The sequence below is a fragment of the Andrena cerasifolii genome, chromosome 12 (genome assembly GCF_050908995.1).
Source record: "Andrena cerasifolii isolate SP2316 chromosome 12, iyAndCera1_principal, whole genome shotgun sequence".
Lineage (NCBI taxonomy): Eukaryota > Metazoa > Arthropoda > Insecta > Hymenoptera > Andrenidae > Andrena > Andrena cerasifolii.
In genome coordinates this window covers 8,746,376-8,769,302 of record NC_135129.1, presented here as the reverse complement: position 1 = coordinate 8,769,302, position 22,927 = coordinate 8,746,376, and the positions used below count along the sequence as shown (strand labels likewise).

The 22,927-nt window shown below is 52.6% G+C and overlaps 1 protein-coding gene across 3 annotated transcripts; it reads right to left on the bottom strand.

Moving 5' to 3' along the window:
* Nucleotides 1-8: 8 nt before the first annotated feature.
* Nucleotides 9-22,539, bottom strand: Enok (histone acetyltransferase enoki mushroom). Of its 3 annotated transcripts, none has more exons than XM_076824139.1 (6): nt 21,566-22,539; nt 15,294-16,065; nt 10,108-10,580; nt 8,304-9,862; nt 6,315-6,700; nt 9-6,218 (listed from the first exon to the last, which is right to left on the bottom strand). In XM_076824139.1, exons 2-6 carry the CDS (start codon nt 15,837-15,839, stop codon nt 1,833-1,835), a joined length of 7,350 nt encoding a protein of 2,449 aa, XP_076680254.1. In that variant the 5' UTR covers nt 15,840-16,065; nt 21,566-22,539; the 3' UTR covers nt 9-1,832. The 3 variants fall into 3 exon arrangements, with proteins under 3 accessions (XP_076680254.1, XP_076680256.1, XP_076680255.1); XM_076824141.1 differs by having other exon boundaries at nt 9,774-9,862; nt 21,566-22,515; XM_076824140.1 differs by lacking the exon at nt 21,566-22,539 and adding an exon at nt 18,757-19,049.
* Between the last annotated feature and the right edge of the window lie 388 nt (nt 22,540-22,927).

Below are 22,927 nucleotides of genomic sequence, written 5' to 3'. Positions count from 1 at the left end.
GGCGCCCATATTTTTGATTTCTTTTTATTTGTTAATAGCTTTTTTTTTAGATCTATGTACAATAAATATTGATGTATTTTTACACTATTAATGACCTTTCCTTATTGTTTAAGAGTTACGCTAAAAACCAGGCAGATCTCTGCCGTCACGCACTTTTTTTTTTTCTTGTCTCGTCTGAAAAAGTCGAATTCGTTAACGTACCATAAATATATTATTTCGTTCGCGACCGTTCCGCGAAGCGTCGCCGACGCGGGGGGGAAGGGGGTGTTTGGGGAAATTACAATTGAAAGTACACGAACGAGCACCATTTAAAATTTCCCCGCAAATTGCTGGTCCACGGGACAGAGTTCCTCCCGATTTCTTTTCACAATTCGATACAAAAAATAATTTCACCGTTAATTTTGCGACGCTCCGTGGAAGAGCTTTCTGTTACGCAGTCAATAACCCTTCTCGAAACTAGTGTGTGTACATGTTCGTGTGTGTACGTGTGCACGCGCCGCGCGCGCGCGCGTATGTGTTTGTGTGCCCTCTCGCTCAAAGTACTAGAGAATAAAAACGTTACATACAATAAGGGAGCAACCAACGAATACGTGTGTCTGTTCGTATCTCGGAATCTGTACGTGTGTGTTATGTAATAGGCATTTGGATCGGACACACTATAAGTGTGTATCAGTATGGTATGATGATAATAATAGCAATAGTAATAAAATAGTCAGAGAAGTAATAATAATGGTAATAGCAGTAATAGAAGTAATAATAATAATGATGATCACGACAGGAGTGAATATCCCGTGAGGGGGTGGGTGTGGGGGTTGGGGGGGAGTGTGATAACGAGAAACGCGGTGTCGATGTTGATGATAAAAAACGATGATAACGGTCAATGGACAACAAACGCGCTTTGACGATGATCCCGATTGACGATCGTACTAATTAATTTGTAATAATACAATTAGAATTATCGTAGCAGTAAGTATTTTTTTATGATACAGTAAAGTACAGCGTGCCTCGAAGAAAACGTAAACAACAACGTTCAACAATCGATAATATCAAACAGAATATTCTTTGTAAGTATTTTTTTATATATATATATAATATATATATATATATATACTATTATACACAAAACGTAACACTGTTGCGATTTCAGGAGGGAATGCCCTACTAAAAAATAGGTATTCGCTTTATCGTGGTTTCACAGGGAGGGGAAGTGTGTGTGTATATATATATATATAATATAATCTTTTTTACCTCGACCAGTCGACAGATCGGCGCTCGAGGTAATAATAGTTAATCATTCTTTATAAATGCACAAGTTACGAACCCATGCTTCCGCAATTTACCTATTCGTTACGCCGCGCGATTGTATCCGATACGCGTGCAAACATCGGACAAGTTAACAGTCCGTCCAATACGAGCTCTTCGGATCTTTCTTGGAATGCGATCGCTTCCATCGATCAAGCGGGCGGGTGGAGAGTGTGTGTTCGGATCTCAGGTCTACCAGTAAAAACGAGAAGGACGCACTTTAAAATCCAACGGAGATAACTGCAAAGAAAACGATGTACGAATCGTTCCTGAAGATAGATAAAAGCGAGAGGTTCGTACCGCGACTGTTCGGAAGGATGAACGGTTGGAGACGAATGCAAGGGAATAGTAAAAAGGTCCAGAGCAACGGCGGATCGCCGCTACCTTGACCGGAGATCGTATCGAAGAGAGCATTAACTTGCTCGATAAAGTGTGATCGTTGCTAGATCGGCGAGCCGCGGCGAGTCCCCGTGTTCGGACGCGGCTTCACCGTTACGGGTGAGTGGCTGTGTGCGTTTAAGTCAATGGGGCTAGCGTGGCCTCATCGAACTATTCAGGGGCTGCATAAGGCCTCCGTTAATGTAACCGTGATACGTCGTGTACACCGCCGCTGGATTCTGTTGATGAGGATCCTGAGGATACGGCGCAGGTACGTTAACCACTCCGACCGGGAGCTGGCTGGCTTGGTTCATGAAGCCACCGAGTTGAGCCGCCTGGTTCATGTAGCCGGTGGCAGGTTGTGCCACCCGGTAGCCATACTGGGCCATGAGATTCGTGTTCAACGCCACGTTCGGGCTGACCCTACTAGCAGCGCTTTGCATCTGGGGACAGGTACTTCCAGGGTCTAGGGTTTGCCTGTAGAGGCTCTCGCTCGGGTACGGCTGTGTCAGGGACGCCATGTTGGCGTTCGCCGAGGACCTCGAGGTCGATCTACTGGGCGGTCCAGGCGTACCGGGGGAGACCGTGTTGTAATAATTCTTGGCGTAGCCGAGGGGTACTTGAGGCGGCGTGGGCAACTGTCTCGAAGTTTGCGGCGGCGTCATGGTATGCGGGATCGGGGGCGGAGGCGTCAGATTCATCGCTGGCGAGGGCGTGGGTGGTATCATCTCCAAGCCGTTCGTCAATTGTTGCAATTTCGCTAGGCTGCAGGAGTTGGTGGTCTGATGGTTGCCGGAGGCCGACAGCGAGGGCGCGGGCGTGTGCGAGTGCGGGGGCATCGCGCTCGTCTGAATGTAGAAGTTGGTTGCTGTGGTGCAGGGCGTGGGTGCACCGGATCTGCTGCTTCGATGCTGGATCACGTACGTGTTCTGCGTGGGGAAGGTTTGCGAGGCTACGGCCATATAGTTCCCTTGCGAGATAACGGCCATGTTGTGCGAGTGAGCGGCGTGCGTGTGAGAATGCGGATGTGGCACGGGCGGCACGCTCATCGACGAGGACTGCTGATACTGCGGCGGCACGTGCGACGTGTGCGCCACGGTGGTATGGCTGGTGTGGCTGCTGTGAGAGGTTGTGTGTTGAGAAGAGGCCTGGGTGTGCGGAGTAGGCGGCGTGGTCCTGTGGGATCTGCTGCTCTGTTGCGCCGATCTCGACCTATGAGTGGTCTGCGAACCGCTGGCTCTCTTGTTACTATGAGACTGCGTTTGAGGCTGCTGCTGCGGGTGTTGCTGTTGTTGCTGTTGCGGATGCGCCGATTGCTGCTGGGGCTGCGGCTGAGACTGACTATGCGTCATATTTGGACCTTGAGTTTGCTGGCCCAGGGAGAGCTGCATCGGTTGCGGCGTGTGAGACTGGGGCAACGGTTGCGGTGTGTGACTCTGGGGCATCGGCTGCGGACTCTGGGTCGGTATACTTTGCGGTGTGTGAGACTGAGGAAGAGGCTGAGGCGTATGAGACTGTGGCAACGGTTGTGGTGTGTGACTCTGCGGAAGAGGCTGCGGGCTCTGCGTCGGTATACTCTGTGGAGTATGCGACTGCGGTGTCCGAGGCTGCTGAAGCGGCTGCGGCGTATGAGGCTGATGCATCGGGTGGATGCTCACGTGCGCCGGAGGAGTATGTTGAGGCATGGAACAGTCGGCGTACTGCACCTGTGACGATATATTTACAGTGACGGAGGAAGCCGGCGTGGGTATTTGCATGGGAACGGAGATGGGAGCGGTAACCGACGGTGGCATCGAGGGCAGGGCACTGGGCGGCCTCTCGACGCTGTTCTGCGATGCAAGATCACTGGCTATCGACGTAGGAGACTCCAGTCCCAATTGACTAACGTCCAGATCGCATTGACCGTAATGCAACGAATGCACGGAATTAGTGGTAGAGTCGGGCGTATAAACTCCCATAGATGGTAGATCCGGTTGCGAAGGAGGTGTCCGTTTCACCGAGCCGGGATTGTCCAAATGTGGCGTGGTCTTGCCACTCTCGGGAGAGTTCTGCTTCAGCTCTTCCGGCTGGGTTTGTAGATGCATAGTCTCCGGCTGCTCGATCATGGGCAGAGCTTTCTCTTGCGGCTCGGTGAGTGGCTCGGGGTCGGGCGACGCGATATTCGAAACGACGGACAACGATTCCTTCTTTTCTATGGGAGCCGCGGGAGAAGCTTCTATCTTTGGCCGTGTCAACTCCTCCTTCGAATCCTTCAGCGTTATCCTCTCGGAAATCGTCTCTTCCTTAGGGCTATCTTTATCCTGAGTAATAGCTACCAACTTCTCGCTTTCTTCCTCCTTAGGCGAGGGAACTTCAGGTACCAGTTTCGACGTTTCCGGGCTACAAACCGCTTTTTCGCTCACCGACTCTTTATCACATTCTTTCGACACCTCGGTTTGCTCTTCCACCACCTGCGATTCCGACTCTACTTTCTGCGGCAGGGATTTCTCCACTTCTTCATCGGGTTCCTTCTCTGGCGCTTCGTCCTCCGTCTTCTCGGGTTGCTCGGTCGAGTCTTTCTCCACGCTACTCGAATGCTGCGTCACAGATTTCGGCCTCGGTGCAGGTACTTCTTCCTCCCCTTCGTCCTCGTCTCCTCCTTCGTACTCGCCTGGACTCGCGGACGCTGTCTCCGTTTCCGGTGGGATGGTTGGTCCGGGGTCCTCCACCACCACGCTGTCGTGTTTACTCGTTTCCACGACATCCTCTTTGGTGGTAGCTAACTCCGGAACGGGGGGCTCTTTGCTCACCGGAGTTCCAGTCTTTTCGGAGTCGGGCGACGGAGACAAGGGAGGAGGTGGTATCACAGGGCTTTCGGCTCTATCTTTCGTAGGAGTTTCCGGTTTCAACTGAGGCATCTTCAGAGCTTCCTTCTCCGCTTTCGCTCTTCCACGTCTGGACATCGGCGAGGTCTTCGCATCCTTCGTATCCTTCGTTTCCTCTTTACCGTTACACTGGGCCTCTTCCGTCGCCTTCTTCTCCTTCGCCTGTTTAGCCTGCAAGTACTTAGTCTGCCGACTGGTCACCTTCAGCAGGATGTCGTCCACTTTACACTGTTTCTTCGCAGGTTTCTGGGACGCAGCCGATGGAGTAGCCGCCGCTGCTTTGAGGGACGTCTTCTCCGTGTCCTCAGTGCCGTTCTTGTCTTTAGAAGAGTCCTTCTCCTTCGTTTTCTCTTTCTCCTTCTCCTTCGGCTTCTCCCTCTCCTTCTCCTTCTCCTTTTCCTTCTCCCGTTCCTTCTCCTTCTCTTTCTCTCTCAACGACTCACGAGTCCTCTTCCTAGAACTAACCTCCGTCTTCTCCTCCTTCTCCTCGGGTTCAGTCTTTTCGGAATGTTTTCGTTTTCGCAACGGCGTCGTTACCGATTCGGCCAGAATCTTCGGCGTCCTGATCCTTCGCCTCGACATGGTCGTCGTCACCGTCGGCACGGGCGTCACTTTCGTCGAACTCATCGAGTTCGCGTTCTTCGCGGTAGCCAACGACCGAGAATTCCTCGGAGTCACCGTCACGCTCTTTGCCTCCACCTCCATCGGTTCCTTGGCGGTTTCAGCAACAGCGGCACCGCGAGCCTCCTTGTCAGGCACCTTGCTCTCCTTCGATTCCTTCGTTTCTTTTGGCGATTTCAGCTCTTTCGTCTCCTTCGCGTCTTTCGCCTCCTTAGAAACGTCCTTCTGCACAGCGGCTTTCTGCGGACTCTTCTGCTTCGACGGCGACGACCTCCTCTGCCCCACTCTCCTCCCTCTGGGCTTCTTCTTGATCTTCACCTTCTGGATCTTCTCAACTATCGCGGGTACCTGCTTAGGGTCCACCACGGGAGAGGACTCGGAGCTGTTGTCGCCGCTTTCCTCGGTGCTCTGGTAAGGATTGGGGATCTGCGTGAGCAGAGGGATCCATCTGAGGCAGTCGGGGTCCAGCTTGATGCGGGAACTCTTTCGCACTTTCGCCATGTGGGCGTCTACCTTGCTCCAATCGACTACCACAGCCACTTTAGAGTTCCCTTCGCCGGGCAAATGGACCGACCTGATGAATCCCAACAGCTGCATAGCAGTCGCGACGTCGTGCGCCGACACACCGGTCTCTTTCGTGATGTCCCCCAGTTTGATCTCGGTGGAGTCCCTGTGAGCGTCCAGATGCTCGAGCACAACGCTCTTCCAGAACGAGTGGTACGACACTCGACCAAGATCGGACAGAGGCTTCTCCGGTGTGCCGGGTATGCCCTCGACTTTCGACAGCAGGTAACTGAACTCGATGAGAAACCTCCCGAATCCTTGTCTTTGATATTGGGGTAGAGTCATGATACAAGACACGTTGTACCTCTGCGCGGGACAGTGCTTCTCCTTGCTGAAGTAGCCGACCAAATGGCAACCGTACCTGTCGTTCTTCGTCACCGCGTAAAAGAGAAACGGCTCCACGTCGTAGTACAGGGTCTTGTGGTCCAAGAACAGTTTCGCCAGCAGACACAAGTTCTGACAGTAAATCTTGTTCACGTTGCCGTCAATCTGAAACGCAAAGCGGATCGAAATCCCGAGATTCTAGCTTAGACTTGTGGGCGAGCTGTGAACGGAAAGAAAGGAGTGAACTACAGCAAAACATACCTCGAAAACGGACAGTCCATTACACCTGTATATCTCGGTGGCCGGTGGATGCCTCCACTGGCACTTGTCCATGTGCCTGTCCAGTACAGCTCGACTCTTCGTGTACTTCAGGCAAAACTCGCAGAAGAACAGTTTTGGTAATCTTGCGTACTCCTGGGGGAACGGGCTGGAATACCACGTCTCGACCTCGTAACGGCCGAATACAATCGCCGCGGGGTTCCGCACCCCACTGCCTGCGTATGTGTGGCCGGGACTCACGGCCACGGCCTCTTCAGCGTCGCCGTTCGCGACGGTTAGCCGAGCCGCTTTGTCCCGGGCCTCCTTAAACAGATCGACATCCCTTTGCGTGACACCCGGTGGCAAGGTCTGAGGAAGAATCGGTTCTTCTGTAAGCAGAATGAAAACGTTGGTTCTTGACGTGCTCCCGCAACCCTTAAGAATAGAACAGTGGAAGTTAAAAAGTTCAGTGATCTCTACGTCAACAGAGTGTCCAAAGTTCATCGAATCGAACGTCAAGTACGAAGTGAACGCATGAAAGTTTAACTGTTACTGGACTCTAAGGACAATAATTGGACGAATCGTTGCACTGCGGGCGTGTATCATCGACACGAGCAAAAGCTATGGAACGCGAGGCAGCGCGACTTAAGATAAAAGAATCTCGCGCGACGTAGTGTCAATGTTTCAGGTATCGGACATTGATATTAGTACACACCGATTGGTACGGAAAAGAAAAAAAAAGACTATCGACCACAAAAGCAAGAAAAAAAGTTACTTTAGTCGCCCAAGCGTGCGTAAAATCGACTTAGTGCACTGGTGACTTTGAGTGGTAGTGAGTGCGGTAACGATCGAATAGCTGTTAATATTGTGAGTAGTCTCCAAAGCAAAGCTGTGGGGGGTGGGTATTTTTTTTTTGTGGGATGTGTTGGCAGAGTATCAAAGTTGGCTCTTCGATGGCAAGGGCATTGTTTTGTTTTACGGTGGAGGGCGGTGAGTAACGACAACAGTGCCTGCTAAACGTCAGCAGCAGCAGGTAGACTCCAGAGCTGTGACTTATATACGGCGACCGAGGGTGATATGCCACCCCGTGCCATGTTTCTCCATCCTGGAAACTAACCATTCGTACGGTTACTTCGTTTCTTACGTGGGGACAGGATCAAGGGATCGGTGACTTTCGACAAATGTTCGGCGAAGCTTCGTATACTTGGACAGTGCATATACTGAACAAACAATCAGAGCCTCTCGATGAAAGCTCTCAGCTATTCTACTGCGTTAAACGGCACGGTGATTTGAAAAGTCTCGTGCCGCAGAAACGCGATAACCACGAGACGTCTCTAAGAACTCTGTGGGATATTCCTTTTTCGTAACCGGGAATGATCATCTAGCCGAGATAGGGATGAAAATGAGTATGCAAAAGAATACGTGTACAGCCGGGTGCATTTGTACGGGCGTGCATGAATTATGTACCCTATGAATATGCGGTATGGATTAAAGGAGAGTAAGTGTGCCAGAGCCAAGTAACAACATCATTAGTAACATGCAATAGCCACGTAAGTTTTCGCGTGGTAAAAACGAATGGAAATTCTGGCCCAGCGATAGATCACCGGTCCACGGTTGGCCCGTAGTTAGCTAAGCTCACCATTTCCATGCATTCCCATCCGCTTTACACCACGTAACTGATGCACATCTTATCAAGGAACCTGATTGTTCTTCGCCGGGAGAAAGGCTTGTTCGAGAGATTAGATAAAATCGAGCGGAGACAAGGCGTCGCGATGCCAGACGGCGGGCGCATTAGTTGGAGAACAATCACGTTATCTTGGAAGAAGTTATACGTCAGTTAGACGCACATGTACACACACATCATACCACACCACACCGCCAACACATCCACGTGGTGGTGAGCGAGGATTAGATTAGAGGGAATTCTTCGTTGCGACTTGGGTGCATCATCGAGGTTAGGGACTCGTGAACGGATCGGGGGTAGACTCTTACCCTTCCTGGTGGAGCAGGGTGTCGCGCGGGGTGTCGTGGTGGTGTTGGTGGTGGTGGCGCTAGTACAGGCTCGTGGAGTGGACTTTAGGCTAGGATTTGATTTCACGGAATCGGAGCACAGGCCGGACTTCGAAATAGCGGGCACAGGGTGGCGTGTCTGAGTCGGTTCCGCGGTTGTGTTTCTCTTTCGCGGGTACTGATCGTGCCTGGTGGACAACGGCGAGGACGACGCCGACAACGCGTCGGTGGCCGCGCACTTCACCAGCGACGTGTCGTCTTTCATCAGTTTCCTTCTCTCGTGCTCGTGCCTTTTGCTGTTCACCGCGGTTTTCACCAGGTTCGACGGTGTCATTTTCGGCAGCTTCTCGTTCAGAGCGCCGGCGACGAACAGGCTCTCGTCGGAGGGCGTGAAAATCCCCGGCCTGGGTATTCTCGGCGGCTCCTCGCGCGGCTCTATTCTCTTTTTATCCTTGGATTTACCGGTGGCGGGTGATTCGTCCCGTTTGTTACTCTGCGACCCTCTCGGGAGCTTGCTAGGCTTGCCCGTGTCCTCGGTATTAGGCCGTTTTCTTCTGTCGGGCGCGTAATTGGGCGCCGGCACCCCGGACCTCGCTCTACTGTTCGTCGGCACTGAAAAGAAGTGGCTCAAACCGTCGAACAGGCCTTTCAGCTGGCCGGCACCCGGTTTGGTCTTGTTGTCCATGCTGGCGAATGCGCCGGCAGTGGTAGGCGTGTTTCGCTCGCTCTTTTGCTTCTTCTTGCTGTCCATGGTGGCGTTGGCTGCCGGTTGTATGTGCAGGCCGAAGGTCGGCGTGCCGCCTACGTCGAGCTTGGGCAACGGAGCACCAAAGGTGTTGTTAATATTACTAAAAAAGGGCGACTCCACGTTGAGCTTGGCGGCGGCTGCGGCCGCGGCGAAGCCCCAAGGCTTGTCCTCGCTGAGATCGCAAGAGAACGGACCCCTCGGCTTCGGGGACTCGACCTCGCGCCCCTCCTGACCGTCCTCCGACGAGGACGAGTCGCTAGACTCGCTAGAACTGTTACCCTCCTCGTCCTCCTCGTCCTCGTCGTCGTCATCGTCGTCGTCGTTGTCGTTGTCGTCGTCGTCGTCGCTAGTGTCGCTGCTATCCGAGGAATCGCTATCGGACCCGTCGCTACTACTGCTACTGCTGCTACTAGACACTGGCGGCACCTTTTTACCCGGCGCCGGCTTCTTCTGGCTCGCGTTACCCCGAGTCAACCTAGGACTAACGCTCTGCGAGGACTTAGACTTATCACCGCCCCCCACCCGCTTCAGCTTATTGTGCTCGGCGTTAAACGCGCTCAGCCTAAAGAACTTTTGCTTTTCTTTCGAGATCCGGTCGTTCTTTTCTTCGAGTAGCCTACCCTGGCCTGCGAGTGGGGCGGGGGGTTGTGGTAAAGGAGAGGGAATTAAAGGTGGTTGACGAGGGGAGACAACACCCGCATTACCGTCCGAGCTGCTGTCCACCTGTGCCACTCCTGCGCCGCCTTTTTTCCCCGGAGTTGCAATCGTCAAGCTCTTCCTGGATACAGTAGATCTGGAACATCCGAGACGGGCATCGCTCGTTAACAATCATCCACCGGCCCGAACAACCCCTTCTCCCCCACCTGGGCCTCACGCAACGTACAACAGATACCTACGGTACTACCGGCGCGACCACCGATCGCAGCCGATCGGATCGGAATCCCTAATGCTTCTACCATGTAGCGGAGAGTTGCGTGAGACAGACAGGATCGCTAAGGATCGACAAGATAAAAACCGCATCTCCGAATGCCCGCTTACTTTCTATTCTCGCGCAACTTGCTGAGTCTCTTCCTCGCGCTGGTCGGCGTGTCGTCCGGTGAGCCAGCGTCCTGCGTCTTGCTCTTTTTACTGTCGTCCTTGGACACTGGCGTGTGCGCCGTCTGACAGTGCCGACACCTCCAGGGTGCTTTGTTCTTTTTGTCGAGCGCGGGATCGAGGCAGGTGGGATGGTAACACTTGACGCAGCCGGCGCACTTCACCAGATAGTTCTGCGACTCGCGTTCCAACTGGCAGCCGGCGCAGGTCGGCGAGCAATCGTCGCAGGACCACGTGATGCCTCTGTCGACGAGGACAGAGAGCTCCGGGGGCGCGCACGAGTTGTGGAGCGCAGCGCCGCAGACGCTACACCTGCTCAGCTTCTCCGTGGCGTTCCGCTTCGTGTTGGTGTTGTTGTTGTTCCCGGCTATCGTAGCGCCGAGGCACTCCCTGCATATCGGCAGCGGAGCCGGCAGCTGCGACAGATCAAACGTGACAAACGTGTTAGCGCTCCTCTCCAAGAATAATCAGCCAAGTACTTATGTTAAAATTTCCAAGCTCGGGGATCAAGGGGTACGCGTGTAATACAGCGCTACATAGGTAGCTTCTCCTGCAGACCGGGGCGAGGGTCCTACGAAACGGGAGAGAGATCCGAATGCTCGATACCGAAACTGCGGCCATACGGTTTTACCGCGTCGTTCGCGGGAAAGCTGTTATTACGGGGTCGCGATCGACCGTTCTTTATCGCCAGATACGAGAGGGGCCTTCACGGTTGGTGCGCAAATTCGTATGCGTTCGCGGGGCACTTGCATCGCGCCCGCTGCATATGAAAGACGACTGTGCGTATCGTAAAACGTAATTATTCATTCCGGTAATAATACAGGCTAGGTTTACTATATCTCTGTATCAACGAGGGTGCATCTTATTAAGAACCGTGGCCGGCCCACCCAGTCACGGAGACACGGTTCCTCGATATCGGGCGAAACAACAACGAAAGCCTCCTTCCCTGCCTGCGCGCTGAAACAACTTTCGAAATTGTGAAACGAATGAAAAGAAAAAAAATAAAACCTCGCGATTACAGACACGCTGGGTCTAATCGCTTTCATCGGTAAGATATCGGAGGCAGCCGGCAACTCTCCTGAACTTTCAGAGACCGCGGGGTCGTTGAACAAGCGCGTTACGCGTTGCAATGGAAATCTTATCGCCGTTACGCAATCCAGCGTGTAATCTGCGAGGAGCCAGCGCACCGCCGCGAGATTAATTATTCGATTCGCGGAACGGAACTGCCGCGTGCGGTCCGGGGATGATCGTAAGCCCCGCGGCAATTAACTTCGATTCTGTGGGTCGCGGAGACTTTCGTAGGGAAAGTACACTGGCGGGCTCGGGATACGCGGAATGGCATTTGTGTCTGACACAGTTGTCACGATCTGACATTTTCGTGGGCTCGGTGCTGGAGCAGGGAGAGCAATTTCCTCGAACGGAACGCACGTGAGCAAGCTCCGTTCCTCGGACCAACGACCTGTTGCTCGACGACCAAGTACGCTCGATCGCCGAGCAACTATTACGCGATATCCGTGTCTTTACGCGTGACGTTTGTCTGGATTCCATCGGGCTACGTTCCCCTTCGATTCTCTCTATGCCGCTTTAATGCCGCAGCCCGCGCCTACCGATACTTCTCCAGCGAGGATCCGAGCGACGAATTAGATTCTTTTGTGCGAGACCAGTAATCGTCGAAGAACCCGATCCTATTCTAGCAATGAGTCATCGGTTTTCAGACAGCGCAATAATGGAGGGGACACGCGACGACCCAAATTACATCGACGAGGCCTAAAAGCAAGTAAAACCTTTCGAAGAATCCAGTGAGAAATGCTGCGCTGTAATCCAAGGGTCGATCGATCGGAACGAAGAAACTGAACGACGCAGAAAAAGGGTTAAGGAAAAAGCGCGGGAAATGAAGTGGCGGGCAGTGGACAGCGACGCGGTGCGGTGAAATCAGGAACCACGTCGGAGCGGTGGAAGGAGGGAGCGAGAGAGAGAATTAGCAGAGTCGCGTCGGCGCGCGAGCGTTCTATAACTTTCCGCGCTCTCTGCGGCCTGACACGCATAAAACGCGGTCGTCAAGAACGCGGAGGATGTGGAGAGGGCGGAGGAGCGAGAGAGGAGAAAGAGGGAGAGGGGGAGAGAGGGAGAAAGCCGGTGACAGAGAAGGAGGGAGAGAGAGAGAGAGAAGTCGGAGTGATTCCGTGCGCGCGGAGGATCAATAAGAAGCGATATACAAACGAGTCACCGGAAGTTGGCCGAGATAGCACATCGTCCTGAGCCTCTCCCCTCCTGTCGCCTGCCTAACCTTCTGGAGGCGTGGGCACACGGCGTGACACGCTAGCCCGCGCACGAAGAAAGGATCGTAACGAGCGCGTAATATTTCCCTCGTGATTCGCTAGCTATGCGAGCTGATACCTAACCGACCATCTTTCCTAGCTTTCCTCTATCATCTCGCACGGGCAGATTCATGAATTCCGATGGGGCATGCATGCCAGGCGCCTTCTGGTTTCCCCTTTCCATTGCCCTATCGCGTCTGTTGCCTACTTGCTGGAAGCGCGCTTGCACCGAGACGATTATCCTCGTACTTTCTACCTCTTTCGCTATGCCGTTACGAATTCAAATGACTCATGGCCTGGAAATGCCCGCGCGTCGATTCTTTCCCCTCGACGTCGCCCTCTTTCGATCCCGATTCATGCTCCACGGATTGACGAGCGCGGCAGACATTTCTGTGCACTTCCGCGTAACCGTAACGTCGATACAGAGATCTGAGTAGATCTCTTCCTTATCGGAAGATTAAAATTCCTAGTTCCGCCGTAAACTTTGTGCGCTCGCTCTTGGAAGCGTAAATGATAGCAGAGCAAAGAGTACGGGTGGTAATAGCCTCTAAGGTGAACGTCCCAATTTCTGCTTATTCTGTATTTTTCTTATTATTATAAGCGTCACGTTTGTGCTATAGTTACAACAAAATAATTCTAAATTATTTGAACACTTACGCGAGTGTTGCGCGAGCTTGGGGCTAATCAAAGCGCAGCATAGGCAACGAAAAACTTTTAAAATGAGAGACTCATGATTTTTCGACCGTGTCTTAGCTGGTTGTGGTAAGGAAGAGGGTCGCTATTAGTATTCGATAATTGGGCAGAGAATAGTTTTTGCAGTAAAAGTTCTTATTTAATAACAAAAACAGATGCCGTATTGTGCTCTGGATGTAGATTTTTTTTACTATATTTAATTTTTTTAAGCAGAAATCAGGTGATTAGGTTTAGAGTCAAGTGCATCACCGTCATGTCCGCATTTCTACTCACCAAAATTTTAGTAACATTACCTGACAATTCAATCTATGCTGTAACCTCTATTTCTATTCGAAGGCATTTTATTTTTTGTTTATCATTATTTTACGCTTTACTCTTGTGTTATAAAACATCTCCATGAAAGATGTTACTTATTTTAACCTGAGAAGGCAACATATTACGCGAGCAGAAATTGGTACAAATGGTGAGTAGAAATACGTACATCGCTATTTTTCGTGAGCAGAAATACGGACATTTAGAGCATTATATTTAATTACAAACTACTAGTAGTTAAACATCTTGAAATATCTTTCTTAAATAGTTTTCGACTGGTCGTTTCATTACTAAAGAATTAATCAATTACTCTGCAATTTTTTTACACCTTTCTGACGAGTAACCACTTAAATGAGCAGAAATTGGAACATTCCCCTTAGTGGCCTTGAACGCCCGGCTGATTATGCTTCGACTATAGACACCCCGTATCTCGTGCAACACCGGCTCTGGAAACACTTGGCCCTAAGCTACTTTCAATTCCCTATCGCCTCGAATTAATCAGACAAGCGCGGCGGAGGGGGATCGGGAGCGACGAGGGGAAAGGTGAACGATCATCGGTGACTACCGTCGACGGGAGAGCGATCGGGAAGAATTTCTCCCGAGCGAACGGGACTCGAGAGGTGCCCCTCGCGAGGAGAAAGACACGGCATACCGAAGAAGGTTCGCTCGATCGCTCCGCGGTGATTAATGGATCGTTACGGACACCGGCAACCAGCGAATCGCTTCTCGCTCCGGCAAGCTTGACCCGCGGTGAACCCCGGGCGACCCGACTCGGTGGAAAGCGAGAATCGACTCGGTGAACAAGTTCCGCGACGGAGCGAGGGCAGGAGGCACGCGAAAACGTAGGGGACGCGGAGGAACGGATACGCGGCGCGGGAGAGTGAGATGTTAACGAATTCAAGTGCGAGCGGTAGATACGGATCGGTACCCTCGCGCGCGCAGACACAACCGCTCTGTACAGTTCGAACCGAGCAACAAACTCGCAAACCCGCAAACGTGCTCTGCCGAGTTCAAGGCCGTGAAAATTCTCGCGATATTCGCGCAACAGTTGCCGGCTCCCCGCCGCACACACAGGTGGTTCCGAAACCAAGGAGAACGTCCGTCTTCCTCCGTTCCCGCCGCAAAGATACCATCGACATTTTTACGCTCATCGAGCAGCTGCGAAACGAAGGAAACGCTCGCGGTCTTTCGATTTGCATTCTCGGCGGAGGTGCAAACTCGCGGCGCGGGCTGTTGACATTAACCGATTAAAAGAACGAGGGGAAAGGCGGAGCGCGAAATGAAGCGTGAAAGACACCAGAAGCCACTGATATCTCGACGGTAGATCCTGGACCATGTAGCCAGGAGTTAACCCTTAACTGGTATATCTTGGGGTCGCTCGTGACCCCAGGCACGCAAAGTTCGCTGCAACATTTTTGGTTGTCTAAGCTTGTAAACTGTTTTTCTAATTAATTTTATAATAATAGTTGAACTTTCTAGGTTTTTTCTAATTAATTTTATAATAATAGTTGAACTTTCTAGGTTTTTTCTAATTAATTTTATAATAATAGTTGAACTTTCTAGGTTTCTATTATTTTCTACATTACCTAAGAAGAAAATATTCATAGTGGTTGCTCTATAGTGTCGACTTTACAAATCTCTGTGTCCTTTTTTATTTGGGGTCTGCCACGACCCCAGTATACCAGCCACGTTTGCCAAAAACAGTATACCAGTTAAGGGTTAACCCACGGTCGGCTCTACTGTTGGATGCGATTGCGAAGCTTATTACTGGACTACTGAATTGAATTCTGAAATGGCTAAACTCACCTTGGGCACGGGTGGCTCCGGCGGGGAGGCGTGAACATTATCCCCAAGTTTCTTGAGATAGGGCGGTCTGTCCGGTTGCCGGAAGAGCCTGCCATCCTGGATCACCAGGCCTCGATCGACCGCCCTTTTCGCGGATAGCCTGAGCGCGGTCCTCAGATCGCCCTCGGCTTCCTCTTCCACCGTGTGGCTCTGCCTGATGTACTTCTCGATGGTCTTGAGGGTCGAGCCCTCCCTCTCGCCCAGCTCTCTGACGGCCTTGCCCAGTACCTTGCTGAGATCGGAGCCTTTGCCGACCTTCAGCGGCTTCGACTGCAAGCCGCCCGGGTCCTTGTACGAGGACTGTCCCTTGTTGAAGATCTTGAGCACGTCGCCGCGCTTCACGGCCACCTCCAGGTGCTCGGCGATCTCCTCCTCGTGGAAGTTGTGGTGCTGGCGGATCGCGTGGCATATCCGCTCGACGCTTGGCCTCTGCTTCTGGCTGCGGATCTTGCGGATCGCGTCCAGGAACCAGGTCGACCACGTCTCCGCGGACTCCGGCTCGTCCATCTCGTCTCCGTCGGCTGTGTGCCGACGAGGGCGGCCGCGACCACCGTGTACCTGGCCAGGGTATACACACCCGGTGGACAACGCTCGAGCGCCTCCGGGTCGGACGTGTCACGGCCGCGACATTCACATCCTGTGCCTTCGCTACGGCCTGGGACCTTCGCTGAGGCTCCTTCACCACCTCCCTCGTGCACCCACGGCCGCTCTACGCGCGCTTCTTACGCTGACCCTGAAATCACAACCACCAGCCTCTCGTTAGTTCCTCGCCAATCTCTCCTTGAAGAACTAGCCTCTCCGTTCCGTAACCCTCCGGCGACCACGGCTACAAAATGGTCGCGCAAGTTAGGCAGCCCGGGAATTCAGAAAATCATCTAATTTTCCCGGCGATATTTCTTGCTGCTGCACCCCTTCAAGAGACTGCAGAATTTTCTTTTTTTTTTAAATATCTCCAGAACGCTGAGAGACCTCGAGAAGTACAAACGAAAGTCGCAGCTTTCTTTTAATCTACAAAACAGGGTAAAAATAATTATCGAAAAATCCATACTTCCCAACTTACCCTGGCACCAGCTATCCTTAATTCGGTAATTCCTTTCACGCAGTTTTATAGACATAAGACAAAGATACAACTTTTGTTTAAACATGCTTTCAATATCTCTCACCGTTCTCGAGCTATCCCAGGAAAAAGAAAATCCAGCATTTCTTTTGAGGGATGATTTCACCCCCTAAAACTCCACCACGGCACCGATAAAAAAAAATAGAATTGTCTTACGCATGAGCCACTCTAGTTGCGCACAAAGTTGCCAAAACAAGGGTGCCTAACTCCCCCTGTCAGCGAGGTGGTTTTCGTTTGCATTTTCACGGGAAAGCATGATGGATGACTGGAATGAAACAGTACCAGGCTAGCCGCAGGCCTGCTGCTGGGTCGGAGCCCGCGGATAAGGGTAGTAGCTAGCCAGTGCAGTCTTTCGAAGACTGGCCTCCGTGCTCCGAGGGTTAATTGGATGCCCGAGAACAGCCGTTTCGGATTCGGAGACGCGTTTTATCGCGGTGCGACGTGCACGGCTGTGATTAGCATAGGAGAGGGACGCGAGCGACGTTTATCGATCGGTTCCCTGGCCGGCCCAAGTATTGTTTTCAGTTACAACGTGCGCAGGGAATTGGTTGGGAACGTATTCCAGCGTTCCATGGCGGACAACGCCGGAGCGTGGCGAATTATTAAGAGAGCGCCGGAGCTGCCGCGAACGGGACAGAGGGGAGGGTGAATTGTCCCCGTACGGTTCCGGAAATACGCGCGGAGCATCATCCCGCGGTTGGGACCGGCCAATTTTCAGCGTGGTGGCGAACGATTGGCTGATTCTCCCCTGGACGGCGAACTTTCTCCTGGTCGGCAGCGAGCGCCGCGGTCGCGTGGAAGGGAGAGAAATGTTTAAAATCCCCGTGCCGTGTGGCCGGTGGTATTACGCAACGCGAATCGACCCACAGACATCGCGGCGTACCCATTCGATCCCGTGCGCGTGCAACCGCGACGACGCGATCAACAAAATTTCCTCCATCCGCGCCGGAGACGTAAATAAGATTCCAAGGAAGCGCAGATCTCGTCCGCGGTGCGTACCGGCTTTTCTTGGAAACGTTCGCGCGGAAACAATGCGCACGAGTCTCCCTGAATAGTCCGCGGAATACCGATACCGATGGCCGTTTAAGTTCCACGAATCGCGGGCGCAGGGCTCAGCCGACCGCAGCGCGAAGTAACGCGACCGGTGAAAAAAACTGTCGCTCCGAGTGTCTTGAACGACGAACGAAACTAACAACTTCTCAAGGCCCGACGCGTATTAACGAGCCTCCAGCAATTAATGCGCCATTTTTCTTTTAGATAACTATGCAAGTAGCGCCTCATCTTGGCACCTAAGTGGTCGCTGGTAAATGAATTACTATGATTATTAAATAGGAAGAATGATAAAAGAGTGAGCGGCGCTCGTGATAGCGATAGGTTCGCGCCAGGGAAATTCCAGTGCCACGCACTAATAACAGTCGTCACCCATTAAGCGGGTTTCGCGCACGAATGCTCGCAGGTTGCCTTCCTGGTGGGGCCGTTTCGATTTCCCAACCTCGAGGCCGGGAAAGGCAACGCATCGGGGACGCTGTTAAGTAACAATTAAAGAGATTGAACCTGCCTGATAAGGATCTCTGAATATATCCCGTATAAAACGCACGGCAGGGTATTAATCGCCGAGATAACGCCGGGCGATATTGCCCCGAAATGTATTTGGATAGACCACGGGAACCGGCGCTACTTAAATCGTCTACTTGTTGCAGATTTTAATTGGTCAGCGGATCAATTAGATTCCCCGTAATTGCTGGTCAATGCGAGCCGCGACGCAGACATCTTTGGATCTAAGGCAACTGCCGCTGAGGAGCGAAAACACCGGCCCATTTTTCTGAAAGCACGCGGGAGGATATTAATTGTAAATTAATTACTGCGGGAGAAATCCGCTTCCGAACGGTGCCGGTACTAGGGGAGTCGGTAAGATGGGGCGCAGCTGTGATACCAGGTTGACCTAGGCCAGTGCCGGTGGCTGCGAGTCGCGAGTGCACGATAATAAATATCCCCGGAGTTTAGCTGGAGAAAAAAACCGTAAAACGTCGACTTAAACCGGCTCCCCGGTTGATCCACCGGAAGAGAAGCCCCTTACGACCTCGTTCTCTCACCACGTGCACGTTCTATTCTCGACAGCGACGTTCACGGCTCTCATAGAGATGCGGGCACCATGCTTTCCCGCCAAAACTTTCCGGCCACTTAGGGCCAGCATTCCACCAACCCGCTGCTCGAGTTTCACAGGCGGGGCGAGCGAGGAAGGGGGGCAGGCATCGATAACGGTCATTAAAAATAGTTGCTTCCATTCACTATTGGAAGTCGAAGCACCTGAGGTTGATTAGATGGCAAAGCAGATTGTTCGAACCGGCTATTCTCGATCCGGGGGCCGTGACTCACGATCGAACATCGATGTCCTGAACTCTTCTCGCGTAACACGTGTCCGCGTCTCCGCCGTGCACAAGGTCACGTCGCCAGCCAGCAAGAAGCAACGATCGAAAGTGGACGCGAGGTTACCATCTACGGTCCTTTTCAGCCGGGAGGAAAGTATCGAAGCGTGCTCGACCGCGTCCTAACGTCGCGCACTCCGTTCCGATACACTGTTAACTAAATCACAAGCATCGGTTCTAAATACCACCGCGATGTCGAGATAACGTCGACACCGTGTAAAGCCCACGCACAAGCCCAGCCTTCTGCAGCGTCGCTGTTCCCGCGGGAAGATATTTTGACCTGCGCAATTTCATCCGCGTTTTTCCACCGCGCTGTACACCGATGCCAGCCGCCGTTCTCCCCCTTAATTAGCCAGCGAATGATCGATCGGGAGAAGCGTTAATTGAATCGACCGACGGACCGGGCGAGTTTGGTCGGCGGGACAGACGCACGAGGTGTTTCGTGAAAAAGTGCCGCAAGGATAGGGCGCCATCGATTGCGGTACTAATTGCATTTAAATGGGGTCAAGATCAGCGATAAATATGAAATCAGATCGATTGCTCGCGAGAGAGATGGTATTTTTTTCTTCTGATCGGTTCGCGTGCTTTACAAGTGTCGCACGCGTGATCGGAATTACGTGAACGTATTCGGGTGCTAGCGTTTGTATACATCCGTGACTCGTATATTCTCTATTCGCTACGCGCTCTGGTTCATTCCCACGGTATTGTCTTCAACGGCACAGGGGACAATGGACGTACGCGCCGAAAAAGAAAAAAGCTGTCTCCGCGGTCGAGAACTGCTACGGGTACGTGACAAAAACGAGACGATGGCGATGCGTGTCGCGGCTCGTCGAAGGCGATTGGATTTCCGGCGACGGCTCAAACTTTAAACGTCAGCCTTGGCTCGAATTCATTAGTCGGCCAATTACCGGCACGCTTCCAACGCTCGCGAAGAGAACAGGAGCGTACGCGAGCGGCAGACCGACCTAGCCACCTGACAACTTTCCGTTTAGTGTCAACTCGTGTTTTATAAATCGAAAGAGGCCGAACGAACGGGGCCTGCCTATGCGACAGCGTCGACGTCTTCATTACGCAACGGAAGTCTGGGAAAGGTACGCGGAGAGTCGCGAATAAACGCGGTTAGGCCGACGAGAGGATTTAAAAGATTATCGGCGCATCGGATCGCGGGGATAAAACAGCGGAGCGCGTTGACGAGGAGTCTTGTAAATTGCACGGCAAATGCTCCCAACCGGACTCGGTGGAAGCAAAAAAAAAAGGGGGGGGGGAGAACATGCGATCGCGCGGTACGAAAAAACGAAGACTGGAATTTCGAGCACGTTGAGGACACGTTTAAACGATTAACGCGTTGACCTGCCTTGGGAGACCGCGGGCAACCGGTCTCCTCCGACTTACAGCAGTTACGAGAATAAATTAATCCTAATGCTTGCGGTAATTGAACCGCGTACGATAAGCAGCGACGAAAAGCTGCATAGGTAGCAAAAGCCGCGGCGCGGCAGCGGACGCGTTAAACGGGGAAATCGCGAGATGGATCGAGAAAGAAGGAGTATTTGTCCGTCGCAAGACGACGGGGACGAGGACGAAGAGAGGCCAGTGAGGCCAGGCCGGCTGGCTGTGTGTTTGCCGGGGCCCCTCTCACCCGACGGCGGAGAGTAAAAGAGAGAGAGGAGCAGCTGCCACCGAGAAAACGAACCAACGGTTGCTGCTCAACCAACGGCCCTAACCGCCGCCGCCCGTCGCTCGTTTACTCCTTGCCGCTGCCTCTCTGTACTCGCCTCCAATAATCTACGCGACCGACACGCACGGATCATAAACGAAACGACGGATTTCGCTCGGCGCCGATCGATGGGAGAAGGTCGCTGAACGATGCCGCCGAAACGCGATTACGAAAGGCGAAAGAACTCGTAACGCGGGCACGGGCCGCGAATGACCAGCAACTGGCTGCCGTCGGTAGCCATTTTAATCGACGTATTCGGCAGGAAACACGTACTCGTTTGCCGGGGGAATTGAACGACGTTTATCCCGGGCAGGAATGGCTGTCGCGGTTCGAACGAGTCACCGTGGCTCGGCGAGAAGACAGCCGCGTATACCTGCAGGGAATGTTCGCGATTGCGACGGCCGTCGCCCACGGACCTGTCCGTCGCCACAATTAATTCTCGATCACCGGCTGGCCGATCGTAACGATACACGCTTAGCGACGATATCTCCGGCTTCGTCGAGGCTGCACGGCGCGTGCCGCGCGGTCAGAATACACGCGAAACGATGCAATTACGTCGAAGGAAAAGCGGCGAGGACACAAGTCTCTCGAAGCCCGACGGGCAGCCATCTTGACTAGGCACGGCCAGCTCTCGACAGTTTCGCATAATTTTTCGCGCGCTACGACCGATCATTCGGCTGAACCGTGGAAACTGTTTGGTCGGATGAGGGAGGTGCTGGTGACTCGTGGCGTTTCCGAGGTCCATTCGTTGGCTTATAATGGGAAAAGATGGTGAAAGAAACGCAACGACGGGACCACTGCGTATAGAGAGGAGGAGGCTGTCTCTTTTTCTCGCTCTCACACTTCCTATCTGTCTTTCTCTCTCGCTCTTTGAGCCGAGCAGGCGGCCAGACCCGCTGGCCCGTATGCGTCGCGCGACGATTCGCGTGCTTCTCTCTCTCTGGCAAGAATTTAACGAGAAGCAAATAGTGCTTACCTGGTCACGGTAGTTCCATGTATAGATCCACGATGGGGCACGAAAGCACGAATCACTCAGGTACCGACACACAGGACGCGTGTAATCACGATCACCAATTATCTCGCGACAACGGCGTCACATTTCACACAAATCAACAAAGGTTACCCACTTGACAAAGATGGCGGTCGCGGGGGTTACACACTGCGCGCACGCGGTGGGGAGCGCACTGCGCACACCGCGCTCTCGGCCACGGCGGAATCACCCAGAAACAGTCGTAGCGGCACGCGTTCTCCTCGACCAATCAAACCGTCCACGTTGACTCGACACTCTCGTTACCGGTCACACGTGCGTGCGTCGTGTTTCGTTGCTCCTCTCGCGCGCGCACACATACACACACATACAGACGCAGAGGATATAAGCGCGACGTGGTACTGTCCACTGTGTACGTGCGCGTACACACATCGGTCGTCCGTGAAGCAACTAGGAGCAAGAGGTTCGGAGCGCGGAGCGCAGGCAAACAGAAGCCGCGACGAAAGCGGAACACTGAAACCAGCCCGATATCACTCGCCCTCGGTCGCTCAAGACTGCCGACATGTACGCGGCTTAATGTCGTGTCTCTCTGCCCTTGTGCCACTATGCTTCCACCACTATGGCCGCCCACTTCACGCTCGCTTTAACCATTCCCAATCGGCTTCTCGACGCGGCAGCGCGCGCGACTGCTACGTGAACGCTGCCGGGAGCTTTGTCAACGAGCCTACAGGGCTGTAGCTTCCCCCCACTCGGGCCACGCGACTGTAAATAAAACGAAACCCCGCGGACTGTTGTTGTTATCCTTCTCGTCTACTGCACCGATCAGATGCGCACAACATTAATTTACCCTTTACCGTCCTACTTTTCCTCTTCGCTCTAAGCATACGAATGCTTAAGGTCAGCAAAGTTTTTCCAAAAATGAAAAATAGGAATGTTAGATTCGGCGCGTCTGATTATTTATGCGATAAATGTTATTTTATTTCCCCCGTAGTAGCAGAAATGTTTCTTAACTTTGTCCACTGCGAAGCATCCAAGCGTGCGCGATTTTAAATTCCTTAAAAGAAAAACATATTACTAAATTATCATTAGGGTTTCTTCCATTGTTATGCTCGTTTATTTCATTATTTTAAAACGTAATGATAGTGAAATGAAATACCTGTACGTGACTTTTTTCAAATAATTGGTAAGGTATAGACGGTAGTTTTCTACGATCCTGACCGTGAGTGGCATGCCATCACTTCTGTCACGGTACATACACGCAAAACACACACCATGCTGTGTACAATTTCGTAATGAGATTATTGATTTTTTTAAGGACCGCCCTTACCCCGTCCGGACTCGTGCACGTAT

What these genes read in the sequence shown, in the direction of transcription:
- Enok (XM_076824139.1), bottom strand. Translation starts at nt 15,839, where the DNA reads ATGGACGAGCCGGAGTCCGCGGAGACGTGGTCGACCTGGTTCCTGGAC. An exon ending in CGGAGCCACCCGTGCCCAAG is followed by an intron (nt 10,581 to 15,293) that starts GTGAGTTTAGCC and finishes GATCTGTCGCAG; the next exon opens with CTGCCGGCTCCGCTGCCGAT. An exon ending in AAGTTGCGCGAGAATAGAAA is followed by an intron (nt 9,863 to 10,107) that starts GTAAGCGGGCAT and finishes CGGATGTTCCAG; the next exon opens with ATCTACTGTATCCAGGAAGA.